The 25,511-nt window shown below is 43.6% G+C and overlaps 2 protein-coding genes across 7 annotated transcripts in view; both read left to right on the top strand.

Moving 5' to 3' along the window:
* Window positions 1–2,394, top strand: part of DOCK8 (dedicator of cytokinesis 8) — an 86,390-nt gene extending 83,996 nt beyond the window's left edge. For all 4 annotated transcript variants that reach the window (XM_085043232.1, XM_085043234.1, XM_085043233.1 and 1 more), the window contains one exon: window positions 39–2,394. In XM_085043232.1, the coding sequence (XP_084899358.1) occupies window positions 39–102 (64 nt within the window). In that variant the 3' untranslated portion in view covers window positions 103–2,394. The remainder of the gene's footprint in view (window positions 1–38) is intronic.
* An 11,000-nt stretch (window positions 2,395–13,394) lies between these two features.
* Window positions 13,395–25,511, top strand: part of KANK1 (KN motif and ankyrin repeat domains 1) — a 129,983-nt gene continuing 117,866 nt past the window's right edge. For 2 of the 3 annotated variants that reach the window (XM_085043283.1, XM_085043286.1), the window contains exon 1: window positions 13,395–13,533. The gene's annotated coding sequence lies outside the window, so the exon portion shown is untranslated. The remainder of the gene's footprint in view (window positions 13,534–25,511) is intronic. The other variant, XM_085043284.1, reaches the window with a different exon arrangement.

The following is a 25,511-nucleotide window of genomic DNA, read 5'->3' as shown; positions in this document are numbered from 1 at the left end:
AATTTGCCAACTTTATTTATGAATCTGTTTCATTGCAGGGAATCTTTTCGTAACCACAGCTTTAGGAAATATGATGCCCAGACTTCTTCCCAAAGCACCTAGGAATTAGCTGCTTCGGCCAAGGAAGAGCTTCATGCTGCAAGACAGATTCAATGGAGCATTTATTCCACATCTATGAAATCAGAAATCTGTCACAAGACAGCATGTGCACTTTCTGGACAGCATGCAGAAAAGCATTTACATAAGATCACTGAATGAAAACTAGGGGATAATTCCTAATCAAGCACATATCATGAGGGCTTGGAAAGGAAGGGGATGCATTTGAGATACTTTTGTATATATTGTACATTAATCACCTCATGCAGAGGGGTGGACCTTAGAGTGGTCAGTGGCATGAAGTTGGTCATGACCAGGTAACAGACACAGAACTTTGTGTGGTTTGGTTGAGGTGAATCCAAATAACACGTCTAAGGAATAATGACTAATTATATGTGTTTAAGGTCCATTTCCAAGACAGCATTTATCCATGTCCTTTTGGCAATGAAGCACATTCTGCAAGTTAATTACATGCTTAGTGTCTTACTGAGGAGGGACATAGTCGCCTGCTCAATGTTTGCTGAGTTGGTGCTCTAGGAAAGGATAATTTCCTTAGTCAGTTTCTGAACAGATTCCCTGTCAAGGTCTTTAACTGCAGGGAGTTCTGTACAAGTTTTCTCAACCAAAGCATGAAAATCAAGAAGTAGTAATAAATAGCTCTTATAGGTATTTTAAATTTTTTTCTAAGCATAGAGATATGCAGTATAGCGACTTGACATGCAGCTAGTAATCCATGACATATTTAGCAGAGCTAACAAATAATAGTTTAAAAAGAAGATGCTAAGCTATGAGTGATCCTTTATTAAATAAAGCTCTTATGTAGATAAACTTACCCAAAATTAACTACAGAAGCTCACAATGGGGATTTCCTGCAAATCACTTGACTCAGGCTTTACTGCAGCTTAAGAGAAATTAGCACATAATTTATAATACCTAGTACTTAGTATTTTTTGAGTCCTAAGCAAACATTTTACTAAATAATCTTTATAGCACTTCTCTGAAGTATGGAAATGTTATTACAATTTCGCAGATGAGGATGCTGAGAGAGAGGAGAGATTAGGACTTTGGAACTCATTTAGGACTTAGGAACTCCTTTAGTGAGTGGAAGAGCTACATTTTTTTTTTGTTACAATGCTTACCACATAATGTTTGTATTTTGAACCAAAAATCCATGAAAGCATCCTCAGTATTACTTCCCCCTCTCTACCTCTTCAATGTTTTGGAAATTATATTTTGATGCTGATTAAAGTAGCTAATTCCATTTGCCCAAACACAGAATTGAATGGTAAAATTAAAGGGAATGGTCTAAGTTTTTTGTTTGTACTCAGTTTTAGAAAATTACCATGAACTTTATCAGAGCTGATGCCATATGTTTCTAAAGGCAAGGCCTCTTTGGTCCAAAAGCGTAAGGGACATTGAAGCTGTTGCTTTTAGTGAAAACATTATGACTTTTTACAGTCACCTGTAGCCTTGTCATTTGATAATAAGAGTATTTCAAGCACTTAATTGACATTTGTATCGTATTTTGAATGCGCTTTGTGGAAGATTCACACAGATTATCAAAAAAGATGAGATGTGGGAATAGGTGAAATAAACCCTGTAGTTAAACAGCACTTGGAGTGTAAGAAAAGAATTTCCCTCCTCATTCATAGCATTGTTTAAGGAAATAAACAGGAATAAGTACTCTGATTTTGAAGCTCGCACATCCAAAGTACAAAAGCAAATGGTATAAAAAGCTCAAAGCAAAAGATGTGTCTCTGTCACAGTGGCTTCTCTGTATTCAAGTTGCTTTGAAACAGTTCTAGATTGAAAAGGTTACGAATTTTCCCAAAGTTTTTAAACTATGAGATATCTGCCAGTCAGAACCTTATCTGCCCCTTATCTGTTGTTTTTAACTGCCAGTTGAGGAGAAAGGTCAGAATACTGTCATCTGTCAACCTCGCAATCCAACCTCATTGTTTACAAGATATTTATCCTTTACAGTCTAACTAACAGAAACCTCAGGTGAACGAAACCTCTCACAGGTGTACAATATACTAGGTGAAAGTTAGGAAGTGGTTCCTTGAATTGAAATAATACTCAGGATAATAGAAATACCAATGGACCCTTCACTCCCATTTTACAAGCTAAGCACCTTGCACTCAGATGGCCAGTCTTGCCCCCAGTTTGTATTTCATGTTGTACCTTCTACAAATGGAAAGTGGCTTGTACATTTTGTTCAAGAGCTGAACTATGTGAAATATAAATTTTTTATGTTATGATATTCATTTTGCAATAAAGCAACTGTTACACAGCATATTTAGAAGTGCCTTTGTGTTGCAGCTTATACCTCAATAGAACGCAGCTGGAAAGAAAATTTCAGTAGGAACATCTTCTTGTAGAAGCATCATTCAGCAAAAAGTACAAAGATTTGGTCAGAGGATGTGTTGGTCTGTCCTTAGGATAAACTATGCCTGTTGCAGGGATTACATGCAACAAGTTGTGTCCCTACTTCTCTTTTTCATTCAGTGTAAAATGTCAGTGGGAAGCTCAGTGACAGAAGAGCCCTCCTTTCATCCTCTGGTCTGTAGCTGTAGAGCAGAAAAATGCCTGATTCCTGAATTCAGCATCTGGGTGATTCAAGAGTAGGGAGAGTTTTGTGTGTCCAAACTACGTAGGTCCAGGGCTAAACTACTGCGGCTGTCAAAGGGGAACCAGCAGGTGAGCACCACACCATCCCACCCATTCAGCTGGGAGTTCACCAGAGCTCACTTTCTACTTGCATTTACCACCAGCAGGCTCCAGGTTTGAGGAGCTTGGTGCTGGTTTTGGCACAGGAATCCTCTAGCTCAGCATGAGCTCTGTTGACCACGTCAGCCATGCCCTGTCCTTGGGCAGCACACAGGTGGCAAGGTGGTGACCAGCAGCTCAGGTCTGTGCACAGCCCCACTGGCACAGGAGAGCACACCTGACCCGCACCAGGTGTCACCACACACTTGCACATCTGGCAGATGTCAGAAGTCCATGCCAGCTATGAGAAAGCCAGCAATAATGCCCAGAAGTACAAATGTCAGCATGTTTTGAAAATGTCTGAACAGTCAAGGTCGCTGCTTTTGGTCAGCACCACAAATCCTACATGGGCAGCCATAACGCTGGATTTCCTGGTTTGCAGAACAGCATCTATAAAGGGAGTGCACCTTTCATCCTGCGTGAAAGAAACCATGACGTCAGGAGGTGATGGACTCAACAGGCACGACCACGAGTAGGGGTAGCCACACTTGTGCTGGGTACAGAGAAAAGCAGTGTTGTCGCTTAAAACTGCCAGGTCTGGGTTACATGACCTTTCCTGGGGAGCTGAATGCTTACTCATTAGGCTTCCCACTGATTGTGAAGGCTTGGAAAAGCGAAAGCAAACATTTAAACTCTTTTTTGTTGTTGTTTTTGTCTGTTTGAAGTACCATTGTCTCAAATATTTCAGGAAGGGCAATTAAAGCTTAACAGACAGCCCAACACAGAGCCAGCTAGGACTCTTTTAGGTGTTTCAATCTCTCAAAGCAATGCTTGTTATGAAAAGCACACAATAATAGTGTTTTACCAGGGTTACTGCACTACAGCACTGATGCTTTCTGGTAGAGAGAAACACATACAATGAGTATTCACAGGGTGTTGTCATTGGTGCTGAATTTGGGAGTGGGATAATTTGGGGAGTCGCCTGGCTGACTATGTTTCAATCATCTTTTAAACTGGTTAAATAAAGTCACTAAAAACCAGGTCTTGAATACGGCATCTCAGGATGGGTAATGCTCCAGTCTAATCAGTGCACTGAAAGGAGAAGGGGCCCCTGTGGAAAAAGTCCTTTTTGATTACATGAATAAAGACAATGAACTCTCACAGTAGAACTCAGTTTGTGTTTTGGAAAGTTACAGTAAATTCTGGCATTCGTTGAGCACTTCACATAATGAACTGAATATGTTTCTGTGACTCTATGTTCTTACTGAGGGATTGGTTTAAAATACCCATTTTCATTCAAAACCACACTGTTTTGCAAGTGTTCAAGAATTAAAAAACTAACCTTGAAGGTTTTTGCAAACAATGTCTTCAGTCAATATTGGTCAGTAAAAATTCCTGAAAACATCAAACTAAGTGTTTAGCTGATCAAACCAAGCAAATTAAATGCCTGAAGAGGCTCAATATTAACTTTTTAGTAATAATTTAGAAAGCCTTGAAAGTTGTAACATTTTGTTCTGCTTTTCTGTTCTAAGCAATTTGATACTTTGCACCCATTGAAACAAAACTTTCTCTTTAGAAAAAAGAATACAAAGTTGAATTTTACTTTTTTTTAAGGTTTCTGTCAATGAATGTAAAAGATACCTAAATCATTGCACTTCCTTTTTTCTATATTATTTTAGAACTATGCCTTGTAACAGGAATAAGGTTTTTCAGCCTTTATTCATATGGAGTATTTCGAAACATGCAACTACTAGTGGAACACAAATTACAAAAGAAAATTAAATAATTGAAGGCACAAGGTGTTTCAGCTGGATGGCAAGAGGACTATATCTTGTGCATTTAATAAACTCCTGTAAAACAACTGGAAGGGAAGACTTCCTATCACACATTTCTGACATTCCCAAATGTGAACATCTGTGCAAATTTCTTCCCCCAAGAAGAGCTCAGTGGAAACAAACAAACGAACAAACAAAAGCAAGCTTAGCATTGCTGATACATCTAGAATTTGAAAGTGCCAGAAAGCTGTCTCAAAGCTTTAAGAACCTCAAGCAAACAATTGTTTCTGGACTCAACACACAGTTAAGAAAGAAAGTATGCACAAAACCCTATCCTTTCTTTTATTTGCAGGTTGGCTTTTAGAGAGAGATGAACAGTCCCTTCTCAGGTATCAAAGAAAGGCTGGAAGTGTTCCCAAAGGGGTGTATTACTTTTAGAGTTAAGGCATAAAATCCCAAGCTCAACTCTAAACCCTGGAGGTGGCACTTTTCCCAGTAGGAGAAAGGGAAGGGAAAGGGAAGGGGCTGCCAGCAAGAACAACTTTACAAAAATTAAGTAGGTAGCACTTGCCTCAGAGGCTGGAGATTTCTTGGCATCCTGTAAGGATAGCATCTTCACTGTACTTCATACTGCCAGCTTTTAACATTGGGAGAATAATATTAAATCAACAGTGTCTAAAAGATTTCAAATAGGTTAGTTTATGCAAGAGGCTTCAACCACTGATTAAATTAGGAAGTGCAAAACTCTTGTCACCTGTGGCAGGTTAAATAGCATACAGGATTGCTCAGCTTAGATTGTAGGGAAACTCAGTTGCCCCCGAGGCCCACTGCAGCCTAAGACAAAGGCTGCAGCTGAGTGAAAGAAATCCATCCATTAATAAGCAATCAGAGAGGAAAAGATCAAAAACCCAGCAGACTGCCAGGAACAAAGGAAGCAGTACCTTAAAAGGGCAAGGTAAATTGCTGAATGCATCTCACTCGCTAGATCATGTGAGGCACTCAGCACCAAACTGAGGACTGTCATGCACTAATGGCAGCTGTCAGGCAAAAAGTAATCACAAGATACTTAAACAAATAAATAAATAAAATTGGGGAAATGCTATTTTTTTCTTAATAAAAATATTCTTAGGGGTTTGGGGACTTTTGTGAATTTGGTGGGCTGGGGGTTTGTTTGTTTGTTTGTTTGTTTGTTTGTTTTGCTGTTGTTTTTGTAGGGGTTGTTTTGTTTTGTTTCACTTTGTTTTGATTTTTTTTTTTCTAATGCTGACTTCCTGGATTTTGCTAGTTTCCACCAAGAACTGGGAAACTGCAAAGGCAACAAACAAAAGGCACACTGCTTTCACATCCCTCTTTTGAAGGAGGCAGAATAAACGTTGGGCTTGTTGCTTCCAGGGGAGGATTGAGGCTGTTTAGGAGCAGTGACATGGCCCTGGAGGTTTCCTGCAGTAATGGGTGCTAAGAGTGACCACTGGTTCCACATCCTGTGTGCAAAAGGGGTGCTGTGGATGGAAATTATATGGCTTGGAAATAAACACATAGACAGTCACAGTTTGAGGAACCAGAGGGCATTGCAGCATGCCTTGTTATTTCCACTAGTTTTGGTTCACTGATAATTTTCTGTATTACTAACTGATGGAGGATGCATCCAAATGTACTCCCCCAGTGGTTTTGCAGTTTCTGGGATCCTGTTCACGAGGCAAGCACCATCACTGGGGCACTGGCCCTGTGGCACCTGTGCTGTGAGAGCAGCACTTCAATGGTGGAGACAATCTTCCTAGAAAGGCTATCTGAATCGTCCTACAGTGCTGATCATTCCCACAGCCCGGTAAGGAAAAGCATTTAACATAAGGTACTTGTGGTTGCAAAATTGGAACTTGTTTAATCCTCTGTTTACCTTCAGCAGTTCTCTTTCAAACAGTTCCCATCCCTGCTCTCCCTGACACTGCTGTAACTCACCCCCAGCCCAAGATCCCTTTACCTGACCATTGTGAACCTATGCCTGGTTTGAGTAGAACAGTCCAGTGCAGAAGAGAGTGTCCACAAAAGTGCTGGAGTGGGTCACAGACCCACTGCAGGGACCAGGCAGGAAAGCTGGGACATGCCAGCAAGGGACACTGAGGGAGCTGCTCGATGCCACTGCTGGAAGGAGGGTGGACAGCTGCCCAAACTTGAGAAGTCATTTGGGGATTAACTTATTTTTTTGCATCCTCAGCAGTGCTCTGCATTAATAAAGTACCAAAGTGCATTCCCTGCATCCAGGAAGGAGAACTACCCAACGTGCATTAAAAACTGGGACTCTTCATGTGTTCCAAGGTGGTCTGAGAGAGTGAGAGGATACCTGAGAAGGTGAGAGGATACCAGAATCAGTGAGAGGATACCTCTGTCCATACAACAACTGCCAGGTCCCAGATGACCCATGTGGCTACCAAAAATAAAGCAATGGTTTAGTTTAATGGATGAATCTGTACTTACATGTCAGGCTGTGTTGTCTGTAGGTACATTTGAAGGCTGAAGGCTTACACTTCTAGTCATGAGTTCATTGAAACACAAATACAGTGTTATTACACCAGGCATGTCATATCCCAGCTGATGCAGCAGCCAGTATTGGCTGTTTCAGGATGAAAAATCTCTGTGAGTTATGAGAGAGGATCTACACCCACAACCAGCACTATAAAGCACAGATTAATTAGCATGCCATGTATTTCAAGAACAGATAAGCCATCCACAGTCTCTGCAAAGCAGCTTCACACTCACATCTTTGAAACAGGGACAAAAGACCTGTTGCCCTCTTCAGCTTGATCTCTAGTCAAGGTGAGGCCTTTAGTGTTGAGAGTTGTCATTAAATGACCATCAGATGGGCCTTTATTTGTTAAGTCAGTCAGCAGGTGAGAAAATACGACCCACAAAATACCCAAGTACATCAAGCTTTTTCTTGCATTTTTACAGTTAAGGCCCTAGATACCCTAATCATACTTTTTTTTAAAATAAAGATACCATGCCTATAAGTGAAAATCTTCTCATGAATTTGAAACTAGAATAAAGGTTGAGAAACTCCATTCTAAGAGGGCAGTTGTCCAATGAATCTGACTAAGTCAAATCACCATCATAGGAATCAAATAATTTGTACAAAGTATATAAATCTGTCTGTGCAGAAGAGCAGTCCTTGCTGGGCCAATTCTTGCACAGAGCACATTTTAATATGACAATCTGCAGTGTACAAAGATAGGAAACTCCAAATGTCTTGTGTTTAAAATGCAGGGGTTATTCAAAGTATCCCTCAGGACCTACTTATATCCTGCTGTGGTGCCAAAATGAAGGAGGAACGCCTCCAATGACCCATGTATCATGGAGGGTCAAATGCTGGGGGTCATAAGTTTCCTCATTCTGCCATTCCTTGGGGTGAACATGCATACATTTAGGATTGCATCAAATGAGTCTAACTTCAGGAGCTGACTTTACAAATTCCTTGTTCCAGCAAGAAACTGTCAATGGTTTTGCAGTCCTGCTTTCTTCCTACAGTCATTACTTTAGCCTTTGACTGTGGGTCTCAAGTTTGCTGTCGGGGTGCTGTAAAATATTTTCTCCCTGCCCTGGCACATAATACAGGTATCCTGTGAATATCCATCCTCATTCAAGCCAACTCTTCCTCTCATGATCTGTCACACAGACCTGCTCATCTCTCCCAGCACAGGTGTCCAAATAGACATTTGGTGATAATTTTAGGTTTCAGCATGATTCTCCAATGTAATTCAAAATCCCAGTTGCTGTATGCACATATCCATTAAGGAAATTATTAATCTGTCAGATGAATCATGACAGACATCAAGTTCAAGTAAGGCCTTTTACAGAGACTGAGCTTGGTTGTACAACTTCATTTTAGTGATGATACAACTACATTAAGCTTCAGTGTCCTCTTTGCCCTGCTCAGAAATAAAGGTCTGGGAGCTCTGGAAACTCAAGCATTCTTTAAAATATTTCAGGGATGAAAGTTTGGTAGCAACTTTTTCCTCTGTTGTATTAAGAGTTGTTCAAACCTTGGGGAGCATATTTTGACTCTGCTTTACTAAAGATAAGGGGAAAGGCAAGTGCTACATTTCATCTAGTAAATTATTTCTGAAGTTGCATTCCTGTGCATTCATGCACAAATCAAGAACACTGTTCTGCCTCAAATATCCATAGGCCTAATGGTGAGATCCGAGCCAATGTGTAGCAAACAGCAACACTTACCCTCCAGCGCTGAAAACTCTGAAGACAGAAAAACAGGTGCACTGCGGCATTTTTTCATTTCACTCTGGACTTTCAGGCAAGCATATAATATTTTTTTCCCTGCTGCCACTGATGTGAGCCCTGAACCAGGGCAGAAAAAATGCCCTGCCTTGTTTTGTGTTTGTGTAACACCCCTCCTTTCCAGATGGGGCTCTGCAGAAACCAGACATGCAGTGTGAGTTGCCAGTGGTGTCCTGTGCTGAGAAAAGAGACAGAATGTGCATCTCCTGAAACTGCTGCATCCCTAAAAATAAGGCAGAATGGCAGAAGCACAAGAGAGAAAAAGCTGGGCTTTTACAGGTTTGCAGCAGAGAGGATTACTTTGCCATCTCAGCTGCCATGCCCCCTGTGGGGGTCATTCACACCAGTGCAATGCATTACCCCTGCTTTTCACTGTGGTGTGCAGAATATTCAGGACAGCAAAGGTCCAGTATTTTTTAAATAGGGTTTTATTTAATTCGTTAGGGTGCTGCCTGGCTTTGGCATTGGCAGCTGCTTGGCAATAATCTGCACTTCAAAATGTCCTTCAGAGGCAGAGGTGCAGCTGAAGCCTGAGGGGTGATACTCCAGCAGCACAGCCCTGCCCTGCTCAGCCCCTCCCTGTGGGACAGACAACAAGGTGGGGACAGTGGGGCAGTGCTGGGAGGGTTGCAGTGCTCTGGTGATGCTTAGGCAGGTGCTGTGAATGCCACTTCCTATATGCCATATCTTCCTTTTGGATAAAAAAAAATACATTTTTTTCAGGTAAGTGGTATTTCTAGAATGGACAAAATAAGGCATGGGAAAGCATTACCATTTCCTATGGAAAGAACATTTCAACTTTTTGTTTTGTTTGGCAAAATCAGAAGTGTTCTTTTTATAAAATTTTCATAGGATTGCTTTGTTTATAGGTCAGGGCTGTTTCCACTACCCCAACAAATCAGGTGAAGTTTGCTGTGGCTTCAGGGGCTTCTCTGGAGCTGTGAGCCTTGGGGAACAGACAGCATCTGATTTTCTGAGGCTGGAAAAAGGTGGGAGAAGGGAACATCAGGCAATTTATGAGTTAGGGTGCTGAGGAGCAGATTGCTGTGGAGCCATAGACATATACTGCAGTCTGAGAAAATCTAAGGCAACTCCTCATGCTCCTCTACAGTGGCAGCACAGCAAAAAATTGCTACCAAATACAGCAGCAGAGGAAATGTCTGATCCTCCTTTCCACACCTTCACACAGGCTATGGGCCACAGCTGGGAGCAGGCTTGATACAAACCTGCCTTTAAATTTAGCCCCCAGACCACCTGCACTCAGGTGCACTTGCAGCACAGAGGGCACTGATGTCACTGATCCAGAGGCTCCTGAGTAAGCTGTGTGGGATGTCCAACACAAAACAGGTTTCAGGCATGGAAAGTGTTTGAACCCAAAAGGATGGGGCCTGAGAGTCCATGGGAACTCACTCTGCCTGAGCCTCTGCTCAGTGAAGTGCAGAAAGGCAGGATGATTTCTATAAAGTCCTTCTTGTTTTTAACATATGCTCCAGGTGTGCATAGGCTTTATCTGTATTGTGAGGAACCTGAAATCTCTGTCAAAGCCTACACAATATTAATCTGGACCTGATCCAGATAATGGAAAATACAACATGTTCTCTCTCTTCAAAGTACTACTTTTACTTACTTCCAGACATGCCTCTTGTGATTTCCTATACATAGACAAGGTATCAGGCTTTTTGAAGGAAATAGGTGGATTTGGGCTTTTTTGGGGTGGTAGGGGCTTTTTTATTTTCTAAATATTTAATAGTCCAGACTTCCTACCTGTCAGAGCAGATCCCAAATAAAAAACACCCCAGAGAGCTAGTAAAGGCCTGCAAAAGCACCAATTTCCAGCTCAGTGTCTCTTGCTGGTGCTTAGGCTGAACAAGGCAAACTTTCCTTCCCACAGCCCAAGGTGGGAGCTGCACAGGCATCTCTGATGGTGACAAGCCCAGTGCCCAGGCCCAACTGGGGAGGAGCAACCTGCTCCTCATGGCTCACACCCATGAAAGGATAGCTACACACTGACATCTTCACCCCTCGTTCTACCTGAGGCTTTGGCTGGGTTCATTTTGACAGAGACAAATTTCTCTCTTTGGTGCTCTACAAGGCAGGGTCCATGTCCCCTCTCCCAGCCTTCCCTACATGCATGTGCAGGGCAGATGTGCAGATTGGCAGATGTGCAGGTGCTCACTGCCCCTCCTCACTCTGTGCTCCCTTACATACCCCTCTGCCCCATTTGCCAGATCCTCAGGCTCCCGGCTAGTGCACTCTGCAAGCTCTTTGCAGGGCCAGACAAACCCCAAGGAGCTGAAGGGTGAACCAAGACCTGCTGGTTTTAATTGCACCATCAAAGGAAAAAGCCCCATCCATGACCACGTGAGCACACTGAAAGTCTTCTCTTGTCCCTCTTACGTAGGTAGTGCAACAATTGACTTTATTTAATTTTACTTGTTTCAACTGTCAAGAACTGGCAGCTCTTGAAAGAAAGGATGAAGTGGGAGAAGTGGAAAGAGTCCTCTCTGCTTGCTCTGTTTACTGCCGTAGTCTGAGTGCTTTCATTCTGTTTGTACAGTTTCTGGTACAACGTGGTCTGACCCAACTGTCCGGATGAATAAGCTGATGGTAAGGAGTTGTTTGCTAGTCTGAATATACTTTCTTTTTGGTTGTTAATATAAAAAATGATAAGCGGTGCTCACTGTTATCTTGATTACTTCTTTCATCTGTACCCCACAGTTTCTAGACTTGGTAACTCAGCTATAAAAAGTAGCCTCTGGATGAGAAGTTAGCAGTCAGGATTAATAACTATAAGCATCGTAAAGAGCTGCAGGGCCTGCTTGCAAATTTGGACTGCAAATATTTCTAAAAATATGTGCATTTGAATTAAAATGTACGAAAACTTATATTTTTAATAAAAGCTCAGTGGTTTGTGAGGTGGTTAACATCAACGTCATAGCAGCCTTACTTAGAAAAATACTTGATGTGATTTGATCTCTAAAATGTTTTAATGGCTTCAGAGATTTCAGAAGAAATACTGGAAATGAGTTAGATGGAAATGTCACTGAGCCTATTAGGGTTTTCTTGTTCTATAAAAAGCTAGCACTTTTTGTCTACCATTACTCAAGTGTGGTCCACAGGAAAAAAATAACCAGAGATTTTCAAATTTCCTTAATAGCCTCCTTGGTCTATTCTGGAATCAATATTCATTGAGAGAAACTGCAGGTCTCCGTTCATGAACTTCAGGTATCACGTCTGGAAAAAAAAATCTGGAAATATGCAGAGCTTCAGAAGAATTAACCAGAGAATGGCAGAAGAAAAGAAGACGAATGACATAGAAGGAAATGAGACAGGAAAATCAGAAAGTGCCAGCATTTGATAGCACACTACAGGGAAAACCAGAAAAAGCAAGGGGTCATGCACCACAGCTGTGTCCTTTTGCTCTGTGAACTAACTCACAATAATCACCTTGTGGGGTCCTATATCCGGAGCTGGAAAAGAAAACCAGGTGTTGTCACACTCCTGACTTAGGAGTCCCCTGCATCTTGCTCACTCCTGGCCTGTATATTCTGATTTGTATTTGGGAGAGACTGTCCTGTGAAACCCTTCCTGGTATCATCCATCACAAAGCTTCTGAATCATTTGCTCCTGGAGACCGTGGAGCCCTGGGGCAATGGAGATAGCACTTGAGATAGGAGTGGGAGGAGTGAAAGAAGCCACGCATCAATCCATTCCGAGTATTCAAGCCCTTAAGCGAAAAAATTCAAGGCACACAAAACCAGGGACTACTATATTCTTTCACTGTTGAAAAGGATTTAGAGATGGCCTGTTCTGGTCAGTGAAAATCAATGCACAAGACTAAAAACTTTGTTTCTAAGCTGAGGCTCACAAAACAGATCAGAGGGAGCTGATGCCCATTCCGCTCTTTGAAAGCCGTGCCGCAGACCCCATCCAACCCAGTACAGCCGGAGGGCACATTCTGCCGAGGCTCCAGCACGGAAAAAGCATTTCACGTGACAGCCTCCACTGGGGAGTCCCAATCCCTTGGCACTGGGCTGTGCACCAGCGTTGGACAGGCATGGGATCTGACCTCAGGCAGGATCTGCTGAGGCTAACCCTCTTTTTGTGGGCTTCGAACCAGTCCCTCCAACCTGCACACAGTGCGGTCTCCACTTGGGATAGCCCCAGGCAGGTTTTCCCAAGGATGCCGCACTTCCAAGCGCAGCCCCGACGGTAACCTTACTCTCCCTGGCAGGGAGCTCCCGCATCCCGGCGAGCAGCCGACCCAGGCTCTTACATGGGCGGCAAGAAACCTCACGGGGCTCCGGGGGTTCGCGCTGGGGCCGCCCCCACCAAGGCGTGCGCCCACCAAAGCTGCCCGAAGCGGCAGGTCGGGGGATGCCGGCGGGGCGGGCAGCAGTGGCGGGGCTCTCGGGGCTGCCGTGGCGGGGCGGGCAGCAGTGGCGGGGCTCTCGGGGCTGCCGTGGCGGGGCGGGCGGGGGCCGAGGCGCCGTGTTGGTTTTGGGCAGCGCGCAGCCGCAGTGCGGCCCCCGCCGGCTACAAAGCGGCCGGAGCGCTCCGCGGGCTCGCCGCGCTGAGGGCGGGCGGGACGGAGCGAGCGGGGCTGGAGTTTCGCGGGAGTCAAGAGCCGCACTACCAGCTCCTCGCCGGGACGCGGAGCCCGGAGGTGAGCGGCGAGGGATGGGATGGGATGGGCTGGGGCTGGAGGTGGGCGCTCGGGCGAGGGGGAAGTGTAGCGGCGGCGATGCTGCCATCGCCCCTCCCGTCGAGAGGAGCAGCGCGGTTCCCCCCGGGCCGCGGGGAGCTCCTGGCGCTGTCGGGGACGGGGAGCGGACGGTCAGCCACGGCGCTGCCCCGCTGGCACGAACACGGCGGTCCCGGCGGAGCGGTATGTGGGCATGTAGAAGAGTTGTTGATAGCGCTCCCCGTTCCGAGTGAAAACACATGACTTTGCCCAGCGCGGCACGAACGCGCGTGTTCCGTGCATCGCCGCATCCCGCCCGCTCCCGTCCCGTCCCGTCCCTGCCCTGCATCCCGCCGGCGGCTCCCCAGGGAAGCTCTGCCAGGTGCGGCGGGAAGGGCCGGGGCAGGGGAGACGAGGGGGTAGAATGGGTCGCGTGTGAGGGCAGTGCTCACCGGTGCTTTGTTTAAATGGACCGTCGCTAACTTGTGAGCCGGCACTTCAAACGAGGAGAGAATTTTCTGGGGTAGGGGGATGGGACAAGGGGAAGGTCGTAGGCTTTGATGCTCAGCACATGGAAGTGCCTTAACTTTGGCTGCTCTTCATGAATCTCAAAAAAAAAAAAAAAAAAGAAAGAAAAAAAGCCCCAAACAATTCACAAACTCTTAAAGACATCCTGAAGTGTTTGAAAACAGTCTTATTTTTTTTGAAACAACATTGTGGGACCCTATAGCTTGATACACATTTACGTGTAAAAAGTGATTCAGGTATAATTACAAGCCTCAGTAATGATAGTGACTTTCTTGTGACTGGTTTGTCCCCGAGTTACACATAAGACCGAGCTAAGTTTAACTTTTCTTGTACCGACGTTAAGGTCAGGCATAGTGTGCTTTTTGTTAAATCAAAGCTCTCAAACATTTAAGTAGCCGCCAAGCCTGTTTGGCAGTTCCGTAGCATAGTTGACAACCTTGTATCTTGGCAAGCCATAAAAGGCACCAGGACAATTTGCTGATTAAAAATATCGGATGTATCTTGCCCTTTTATTTCACCCCTTCTGTCAGAGTGACTGGGTTGTATTAAAAGTTGTGTGAGTACCTGTTATGAAGAAAGGAAGCGATGAGAAAACTGAGAGAGGAGGCTGATTGGGTTAATGTGAGATTTAGAAAGGTCAAACTAATTTAATAAGTGTTCATGATGTGAAGAGAAAGCCCTGAAATTTTTGTTCAGGTGGTGTTTCAAGTCCTTTTAAGTGCTGTTTGGGTCTCGAGGTTCAGAGTAATTTTCCAGAGGGAGTGGGTTCCAGTAGGCACAAGTGGTGCTTCCTGACAGTAGGGCTGCACCTAATCCATGCTGCAGGCAATATCTTTGAAGTCGTATGTCTTCTGTCTGGGAACACCTGCCAGATATTAGTGACTCGGTGAAGTGGGATTCTACCCCAAAACTGCCTCCTCAACAGGGGACGAGATATTGGCATGTGACAGGATAGCCTGTGTCCTTGCTCCATCTGTTTTTAGAGAGAGAGGTTGCAGCTCTGGTGCACCAAGGTGTGGGACAGTTGGGTGTGGGAACTTGTTGCATGAGCATTCCACACAGTGCTGAGTGTGGATCACACCAGCAGCACAACTGCAATTGCCAGAGTGCAGCTTGGGCTGAAGGGTAGGTAAATATAGGCTCTTGTGTGCCTCAAAATCTGTCAGTTTGCTGACCCTTGTTTAATGGGGTTTGATGTTACATTTAACTCTATTTTATTTGTCTGAGATGGCAGTGAGGTTTGTCCCTTTTTATTGCTAGTGGTCTGTCTAGAAGGAAATTCATCTTGTAATGTGTATTTTAATGACTACTTCTGTAGCACTTCAGTCCATGTGGGAGTCTCCAGTGTCATACTAGTTCCTAAATTTGTGCATGGGCTTTACTTTAAAGTTGCACTGGAGAAACTGAGAACAAAGCAGGTCCTTAGATTGAAAACTGAATATGTACTGGTTTTATGTGGAAGTTCAGTGTGTTTTTAAAAATCCCACGTCCTTGGGAGAATGAGCAATGGAGGTATTTTTCATAGCACAAATTACATCTGTTTAGAGATGAGCTGATCCAGTAGCTCACCCTCGGTATCTGTTTGCATTTTCTCACTCTGGCAGTTTTCTCAGGTTTGTGAGCTTCTGGTACAGCTTGTCGTCTCAATTTCTGCAGTGCCCTGCATGTCTAAATAATAGATGCTGAAAGTGAAATGAAAACGTCCAAATGAAGAGTCAATTTTGCAAATGATGCAGAGCCACTGTGAAAAGCTGTCAGGAACGGGCATCTGATCATGCTTTTAGTTGCTAAAACATTAGTTGTTAACTGAGGAGAGTTGCAGATTTTCTTGTGGTGTCAGCACCTGTTGAAGTGGTAGGTCACGGAGAAAGGAGCGTTTTTTTCCTAGTCATTTAGCTAATGGAATTGACTAATGGGCCAAGGGAGGTGTTTCAGGCGTCATTGCTTGTACTGTTCATCCATCCAAATTCACTTGTGTACTTTAGAAAGGGAAGAAAGCTTGTGTATTTGCATGCACAAATATGAATTTTATCTAAAATTTTTGTGGGTTGTGTCAAGGTGACAAGTGTTAAGCTAATGGCTGGGTTTTCATGTCATAATGAGACGTTCATGTGGAATTGAAACAAAAAATGTCAATGAACTACTTCCAAAAAGTTTTGATTCCATCTAACTACTTAAAGATGCAGTAAATGTAGTTTACAGATGACTTGAAATACCAGCTGTATTTTTAAATAGAATTTGAGAAGTCTTTTGAGCTATATAAAAAGATATCCAAAAAATCATATTATATTTTTATAAACCTTAGGTATGTAACCATATTTCAGAAGTCTTTATGAAATAAAAAAAATTGTGAACATTATGAAATAAGTTCATCCTGACTAGAGGTTGAGATTTATGATGAGGTTTATAATGTGTTTGAGTCTAGTGGGAAATGATTCATTTTAAGTATCTTAATAGTATCTGCTTGCATGGTTGAATAATTGGTGGTGCTGTAAAAAGGCATTTAGGCATCTCAAGGGAAACCACTTAGGCTTGTCAACTCTGACACTCCACAGTTGTCTCTTGCTCCCATTATAGAGGCTATATAGTGAGGGGAAATAGCATGCAAATTATGACTATTCATTCCTGACATGTATTTATTTCTCTTCAGGTACCAGTCTTTTGACAGCTGGGAACAATCAGCATAGTTGAGTTGGGTTTTTTCCTCAGTTTATATATTTTATACAGATTACTCCTAGCAGTGCTGTATTGTAAATTATACTTGTAAGGTCTATCTACCATATTCTCTAATTCTGAATGCTGCCTATATATTTTATTTTGGGAAACTGTATCTGCAATCATGACAGTAGTGTTAAGACTTGTAATTAAATCTCAAAAGTGATTTAAGCCATTTATATTTTTACGTTGCCAAAGTTTCCCTGTCAGACTCCAGACAGCAGAAAGATGTATGTGGTAAAAGTCACTTTTTCACCATTTAGGGTGTACTTGTCCATGATGAGGGAAAAAGGAAATAGCTTGTAAGGTGCTGTAGTGAATACAGGAAATGCTTTCTGAGCTTTGCTAGTAATGAAAAAAAAAAATTGTCATTCAGGAGGGGTGGCAAGAGCATCTGATGTCTCTTTCACGTGGCCAGAGACTGTGGGCTCTTAACCCTGTATTAAGCCCAATGATTAGTTTGGCTAAAGCATAACTCAAAAGGTGTCATCCTGTTAGACTCAGAACATTCCCACAGGCTTCCCTTGTCAGTTAATGCCAATTCTTTGTGTCTTTCTGAGCTCAAAAATGTGTTTCTGATTTCTAATTAGAGGAAGCACAGCTGACAATTAAACACGAGTCATGTTGAATGTGTATTTTCAGTGTCCCTTTAATTCTTAAGAGATGTGAGTAGACTGAATACAGGGGAGTCTGACAAGAACAGTTGGAACTTAATTGTGGGTAAGCATTGTCAAACTGAGTCTGGTCTTTTTAAAAGTCAAACTGCTGTTCACATACTTTTCTGGTGTATGGGTTCCCCATTGTACACAGGAGCCAAAACTAGACACAGATATCTGCCCTGATGGGTTGGAGGTGGTAACTGCCTTTCCCTAAAACAAGGCATCTCCAGAAAATGTTCCAGGGAAGATGATGGTGGGAGGGTGTTGGGCACTGGGGTGTCCCAACCTGCTTTGGGGCTCAGGTATGGTGCCCCTGTTCCATTCCTCACACAGGCAGATGTCTGTGCTGTCCTGGAGCACTGGGATGTGTGGCAGTCTGTGTAACACACAGAGCTCAGGAGGGAGAAGTGTCAGTGAGAGAAGTCTCCTGCATGCATAGTATCTGTTTTTCCATCTTCTCTGCAACTTTGTATGCTGTGAGCTCTAGGCATATTTTTATGGTGTTTGGAGGTAGTTGGTGTCCAGGAGGGCAGTGAAGCACCTCACTGGGTTTCTTGGACAAGTGTTTGTGACACCACACTTCACAGGATGAATTGCTGGTCTGCTCTGGCCTGGTGATATATTAGACCTGCTTCATCATGTGCTAGTGCTCTAAATGCAGAAGATGTGCATCCTGCCTGTAGATGCCCTAGGTTGTTGGTTGAGGAAATCCAGAAAGATGTTGAGTTCTTCACTGCAGAAAAGGTACCCTTTCCCCACCCCATTTTTTCTTACTGGTCTACCATCTTCTGTGCCCAAAGGATCCAGTGCATTCACAGGAAGCAGGAGTGGGTTGCACTGCTGCTGAGTTTTTCAAGATGCAAGCAGTTAAAATGTTAGTTATTGGAGAAGGCATTAGCCTGTGTTACTGCTGCTTAGTTTTGAGACGTTTTGTACCATTTTTATCACATGTATCAGGTTTTATCAAATACCTGTACATCTAAGACTGATGAAGGCTAATCTATCCCTTATGTCCTGTATAGGTCTGTAATTAGTGAACATTGACTTTTAAACCCTAAGTCCCTGGACTTTTTTTTCTGAATACTTAGACTTAGTGGTATTTCTAAGTTTAGCTCCAGATAGGGCTGTTAGCCACTTGAGTGACCAATCCTTCTCTTGGTCTCACTGAGCGGATAGCCTCATGGCTGCTGTGCACTGACAATGAGTTCTGTAGTGTGTGTGTGCACACATTTCAGCCTCCTAATTGTATAGTTTGATCAACACTTTTTGATGGAAGGACACCTTTCATTATTTTACATGATCCACTGGCCTGTTCCTATAATGCCTTGTTTGGTCTGTTAAAAATTGGACTGTTTTTCTGAAGCCTCTTTCCATGATTTGTATTTCCGATCCCTTCCCTCTTCTTCCCTAATTCTGCAGTGTCATTATTAAGAGGGAGTTTGCTGCCCAGATTGATTCAGATAATTTTGCACCGCAAATTCCCAAGTGGTGCCAGAAGCGTTTCTGTTTTATTCAGCATCCATACCAATCTCCACACCTCCTGGCTATTTCCTGTTGACTGCAGCTGCCTGTGCCACAGGGGCTGCCTGCAGGTAGGCAGCAAACCTGTGCCTGGGGGAAAACAGCGAGCTCTTCTCTTGCGCTTTTGCTGCCAGCTTCCTTCTGTTGGTGCTAGTATTTATGTGGCTGTGGGACAAAACAGATTGGAACACTGATCTGGCTGGAATCAAACGTGCTAAAATACCTCGCTCCTTCCCCCCCCCTCGGCTATTTGATGTGTGCACAGTGTCCCACGGTATGTGCCAACATAGCATGAGAGGGTGGGAAGCCCCAGCAGTAGTACAGGGACGTGTAGGAAATTATTAGGCATGAAATCATGGTACTGTGATTGCCTCGCAAGCTTGTGAGCTCTTGGAAATCCATGTGATGTGTTTTTAACTTTGGTCCATTAGAGCCTTCTCGGCAGATGATGATCAGAAGCACCCTGCTTTGTGAGGGGGACTGGGAGAGCTCCTTGCCTTGCATTTTCTACTCACCATACCACCAGCCTGCAACCTGTTAGTCTCAGAGATGAAGAGTATAGTTTAAAACAGTTATCTCCCCGGAGCTATTCTGATTAATTTTTTTTTTTTTTAATAGCAACTGTTTTCCCAGTTAACGGCTGGAAGTCTTCCCTGAAGGGAGACAGTGTCAGAGGTTGAATGTGTTTGTTTAGGTGCATAAACATGGCTGTGCATGGTGGGACTTCCATCACAATGTTTTCATTCACTTCATGAGCTGTTAAATGAGCAAAGGATGGTGCCCATTCCTGAGCTGGTTTGGAACAGCTGTGTCAAAAAGCCCCCAAGGACTTTGGACAATAGTGAGCTCTCTGCAAATTATGCTCTTTTCATCCCTATCTCAGCATATGGCGATGCAGAGGATCTCAGAGTTATACCAAACTAATTTGGTTTGGACAGTGACAGCAAGATACATATATGAGTATTTTATGGGGCTCTCCAGTATTGCTCCAGAGGGAATTTGCCAAGAAGTGTGGCAACTGGGGATAGTAATATTTGGATTCTGGCTAGGGAGCCTTTCTCACTATTTATGTAGACACTTTTGAGGTTTTAAAAATGGAATATGAAAAGTAACAAAGGACAGTCAAGATATTGATCGTGAGACAAAAGCATGGGCACTTAATTAATGCATAGTTATTAAAGGAAACAATAATGCAGAGTTTTCCCCCAGTTTCCAAACTTCCAATCAAAGAAAAATCGGAATTAAAGAGTTGGTAGGTCTTCTCTGTTTCGCAGCTTGGCAAATGCAATTTAAGGTTGTGGGTATTTTCTCACCCGTACTTTATTAGCTCACCTGTTAGTAGACAGGTTGTACTGTTTCAATTCTTCAGTATCCTTTGCAGTGTTAGTAGACTGATACATTACAACACAATCTACTTCCCACTGCAGTTCAGTTTTTTGTGGGGGGCTGCGCTAGAGCAGAGACTTTGTGGTTTTTTTTTTTTCGTTTGTTTCTCCCCCCCCCCTCCCCCGCCCGCCCAGTGTATCTACCTCAATGCTCACAGCAAAATACCTGCGAAGAGAAGATGTTTAGTTTAGCTGAATCTTTCTTCAGAGTACAACCTGCTGTTTCTATCAAGGGTCAATCCTATTGTGGGGGTTTGGTTTGTTTGTTTGTTTTGTTTTTATGCAGAGTGCTGTAGTGGATAGTGACTCATGCTGGAATCTGACTTTTCACTCCAATTAGCCACAGACACACCCAGATGTATCTGCAGTTCTGCAATAGATAACTTCAGTGTGCACTGTTTACATTTCAGATACCAAACCAGGGTGAAAACCAGGCTGTTCATTCATTGCGACCTGTCCTGTAGCTGAGTGTGAGTGCATCCCTTCAGGCTCCATTAGCATGAGTTAACTTTGTAATTGGGTTTCTGGGGCAAACAGGGACAGGAAGCAGAAGTAATTTGGCAGGCCAGGCTCAGCTTTTTTGTTCTGTGTGGTGTAAGTGCACAAGAGAGCAGAAGTAAGATGGGTGCAGAATGACTGGAGAGATCGTAACAAAGCAGAGGACAGTTGTCAAAACTTTATCTGGATGTTATGGAAGCAAAAACTTTATCTGGATGTTATCATGCAGCTTTACCAAGGTGGGACTTTACAGCTATATTGAAGCAGAATTTCTATAGCCTCTTGTGATTTTTCAGAGCCCCTCTCTTACTTCTCTGTGTTTTTCAGCTGTTGGGCAGTAGCACCTTGTCTTTTAGAGCCTAGCAACAGAAACTGAGATTGCTGAATGAAAAGTATTTGTCAGTACTCAGTTATGAAACCGTTTCATGATGAAATTAATAGAAATGTAAGTTTTGAAGTTGCTCTAAATTCTGTTCATAATACTTGCTTTTGCACAAACAAACCAAAAAAGGGAGAGGGGGAAAAATCCAAATCAAACTGTAAAATGTTAGGGTACCTGAGCAGGCAAGACAGGTTTAGGTTTATTTCTTTCATTTTGTAAGGCATTGAAAATCATCTGGCTCTTTTCAGGTGTTCAGTCTGGATTTACATGAATGTGATTAGAATTAAGCTGCTTTATGGGTTTTTTTTTTTAAACCACACTTCACATTTTTCAATTAATAACTTCACTTTTATAACAATAGTCTTTTTCCCAGACTAATCTTAAGACTTAGAAAATGCAATACAAGAAGAGATTTTTAGCTTAAATTCCATTCCTTCCTGATATGTGGGGCTGAACTTGTTCTTAAACTTTCAAGTTGCTGCTTTCTTCTTTTTTTTCCTGATGATAAGCTCTTGAAGGGTTTTCTTTCCTCAGATGAATGCTAATCTTACTTTGGCATCACTGACCATTTTTTTTCAATTTATATTTTACCAGCAGCCTACTCAGACTGCTTTCTGTACATGACAAGTTGGTAGCATTTGAAGATGAGACAGAATCACCTGCAACACCAAGATGACATCTCTCTGAAGCAAAGAGGTGCTGGAAACGATGTTGATGATTAGCTGCAGTTTATGGATCTTGTCAGCATCATTTAACCGGGCTGACAAACTTGATGTATGCCTCTTACTTTGTTCTTGTGTTGTTACAGGCTGCTTTACTCATGGGGTTTCCTCCGAGGGTTGTGACAAGGGTTCTGATGTGTGCCCATGTGCGTAGTGGAAGTGGTCTTGGTCCTGATCCCGATCTCATCTGAGATTTCACACTGAGTCTTTGTCTCCATTGTGTTTTTCTTGCAGTTCCCTGTTCCATCACGGCTGCTGCTTGTGCCCACTGTCATGTTTTTAAGCAATGTTGCAGGATCACATCAATGAAAATACTAGTGACTGCCGGGAGCCTTCTCAGTGGGGAAATTTAAGGAAAACAAACCCCTCTTTGTGTCGGTGCACACATGATGACTGTCACGAGTTATGCGGTAGGCGTGCTAAGGAGATGCAGTCGGTGCTCACCCCGGCGGTGGGAGGTGCCCACCGGCTGCCAGCTCAGCCTCTCCTGGGAAGCTGCTGCTCCAGCCCCATAGGCAGTGCTCACTCGCTCTGTGCTTGGACTGGGACGTGGGGATCAAGAAAATGTGGCCGAAATAAAATGGAGCTCTTCAAGAATATTAAAAATAAGCGGTAGACAGAATGTTTTTCACATTGTAAGGGATTGTTGGCTTTGGCTGAAGCAGGCTTGAGAGGGTTTCAGGGTTGTTATCTGTAGCAACTCCACCTTTTGTTAGCCTGGGGGAGAGAAGGTTTGTGCTTGTACAGCTGAATATTAAACCTCTGGCTCAGGAAGTGTTAAGTTCATGTGTTTATTAGTCTTAAAGCTGATATATTTTTCATGCCAGCAACTAGCCCAAAACCAGGAAGGCCTGCAGTTTGTTCTGGCTGGTAGAGATGAATGATTGGAGATTAATGGTAGAGATTATTGCAAGGCTACATTTGAAGTTCTGTTTCCACAAGCACAGGGTGACTGGGGCAGGAAGGGACCCTTGTTGGTTCGCAGCCTGCAGTTGAGCATTTTGACCCCTCCACAGCGTCCCCCTGCTTAAAGGGAGCCCTGCAGCAATCCCAGCTGCCCCTTGGTCTTCTTGTGTTGTTCCCCTAGTACCCTGTCCCCTCCCTCTCTCCCAGGCAGCAAAGCCCCCTGGCCCCCAGTCCGCATTGCTCACATTCCCGAGCTCTGCGTGCACACAGTGGGATGAGGGAGGCTGCTAAGCTGGTCCTCTGCTCTGGCTAGGAAACCACTGTTGTGAAAGCAGCCTGCCTGCTCCTGTCCTCCCTTTATATCTGTCAGAGCCCCCCTGCCCACATAGCTCACATTCCTGAGCTGCATTTCATTTGGGATGGTGTTTTGCTTTGGAGGCTGTCAGTGCTTGGTAAAAAAGTTTCCTTGTAGCTACATCTTCATAGAAGAGCAGTGATTTATGTCCCCTAGTTTAACACATTTGGTGGCCATTCTGGGTGGTTCGAGGTCTCTTTGGCTATTGCAAGTGAGTGAGATGGCAGATGGATGCAGTAATGGAGAGGAGAGTGTGCAGTCAGGAGCCAGATGTTTGGCTCTGCACAGGCTGAAGGAGAGTGTTGGAGTCCTGGAGGAGACCCCGTTGGAGCTGGTGTCTCTGTGACTATTGTGTAGGGAGGAAGTTTCATTGTAATTTCACCTCTTCCTCCAAGCAACTTGCTCATTTGCATCACAAAAGTGAGCCAGGGCTGTCTCATGATGTTTCAAAAAATAACTGTCTTCAATTCTAAGTGAAAATCAGACGATTTATGGGTTGCTTTATGCATACTGGTGCGTTCAAGTGCTACTGTTAATTGAACTGTCTAATACTGTTTTACCATAATGTCCAGTTACAGTTATTCTTGCATCAGTGGTGGGAAAGTCTCATTGCAGGGAGGACTGTCTGGCCTGTGATACTGGTGTTGCCCTGTAGAAGAACCAGCTCAGTATGTAAGCACTTTCCTGCACATCCAGTCTTCAGAAACAGTGGGCTGGTATTTCCCATGTCTTACTAGTGCTACACCAGAGATTCTTTGAGCAAATAAAAAATAGCAGTAATGCATTTATACACTGCTAGAAGCGCTCAAAATGTTCTGTCAGCCAGTAGCCATTTTGTATCTATATTAAGGTTTAGTCAAATTGGCTTGTTGCAGCTGGAGCATCTCATCACTTTGATTTCAGTGCAGAAGTTGTCATGCCACAAAGCTGCCCCAACATTCCTGCATAAAGTTTGTGTAAATAAGTGTGTGAACAGTGTATATGTGCCATAGGTCAGAAGCAGTAGTTATTCCATATGTCTGTTTTCTGTCTCCTTCGTATTAATCTCTGGACCTTTGTCTAAAACCTGGAGCAGTACAGAGACTGCAGGAAGGGCCAGAGTAAGGGATGAAGTCTGTATTCTGTATTGCCTCAAGATTCATGTCTTTGCTGTGTTGCAAAGTTGTCATGTTTAATGCTCTTGCTCTGAACGGAAAGCCTTTTGTGACTGGCTAAACTTTGGAAAAGCATTAGGCTCAAGGAGGAACATTTTCCTTCCTTTGCCAAGTAAAATCTTCCCTTGGACTGATGCTTGAATGTTTCGGTTGGGCTGTCTTTGGTCTGTCAAAATCCAGCTATTTTTTTTGCCAAAACTGAGGTAAGCTCCAGATAGAACTTCACATGTGTTCTCTCTCAATGAATTACTCACATAAAAGCACTTGCTAAACCATGTCTAGACTGCAAAGACCAGGATTTGACTGAATCTAATTAAAGCAATGGTGGCTTTCAGGTGCGGATTTAACTACAGCATGTTATCCTGGCTTTTGCTAGAAAGAGGTTGACCATAGCTGAGGTGGTTTTGACTTGCATGCTGAGGTGGTTTAAGCCAAATCAGGTACCTAAAATGGTACTTGTCCCCACCTGCTTAGCCTGCCACCCAGAGAACATCATCTGCCCACAGCAGGGTGGCTGAGCAGCTCATGGAGATAGGGGTTTCAGTACAGTCTCCTCAGAAAAACTGGAATCAACCTCCTGCTGGTTTTGGAGAATTAGGAGAATAATTCTGAGAGTTACCAGGAAGTTTCTGACTGCATTGCAGAGATCTGAGGAGGCTTAAAATACCCCTGCTAGAAATACAGGTTTTGATACTGGAGGTTGAACATGCTCAATTGCACAGCTCTAACTAGTCCGTGCTGGCCAGCCACTCTCATGACTAAGCTAGTGAATTCTTTGCCCATCTGTGCCCAGTGCCTTATCTTAAGTCAGGTTGATTACCAGCTGCTTATTGATTAAAAGGGATTAGGGGAGTCCTGGATGTCTAACACAGCTGGTTTCTCTCATCTCTGAATAAGTCACTGGAGTGGAAGTTGTGGCATTGCCCATGGGTCCCTTTCTGGAGGTGTTCCGGGTAGGTTTTACTGCAGTAAAAAGGAGCATAATGTAACTCGTGGCCTCTGGTAGTTTTACCTCATGGCCTTGAACGTTTGCCCAGACATGTCTGTGAAGCCTCTTGGCTGTTCTCATGCTTTTGCTATTCCTCTGTCTCAGCTCTCGGACTCCTTTTATTTCCTGTAACTTTTCTATCTAGCA

This window comes from Lichenostomus cassidix, chromosome Z (assembly GCF_008360975.1).
Source record: "Lichenostomus cassidix isolate B80296 chromosome Z, HeHo_3.0, whole genome shotgun sequence".
Taxonomy (NCBI): Eukaryota; Metazoa; Chordata; class Aves; order Passeriformes; family Meliphagidae; genus Lichenostomus; species Lichenostomus cassidix.
This window is presented reverse-complemented; position numbering and strand designations above follow the sequence as displayed.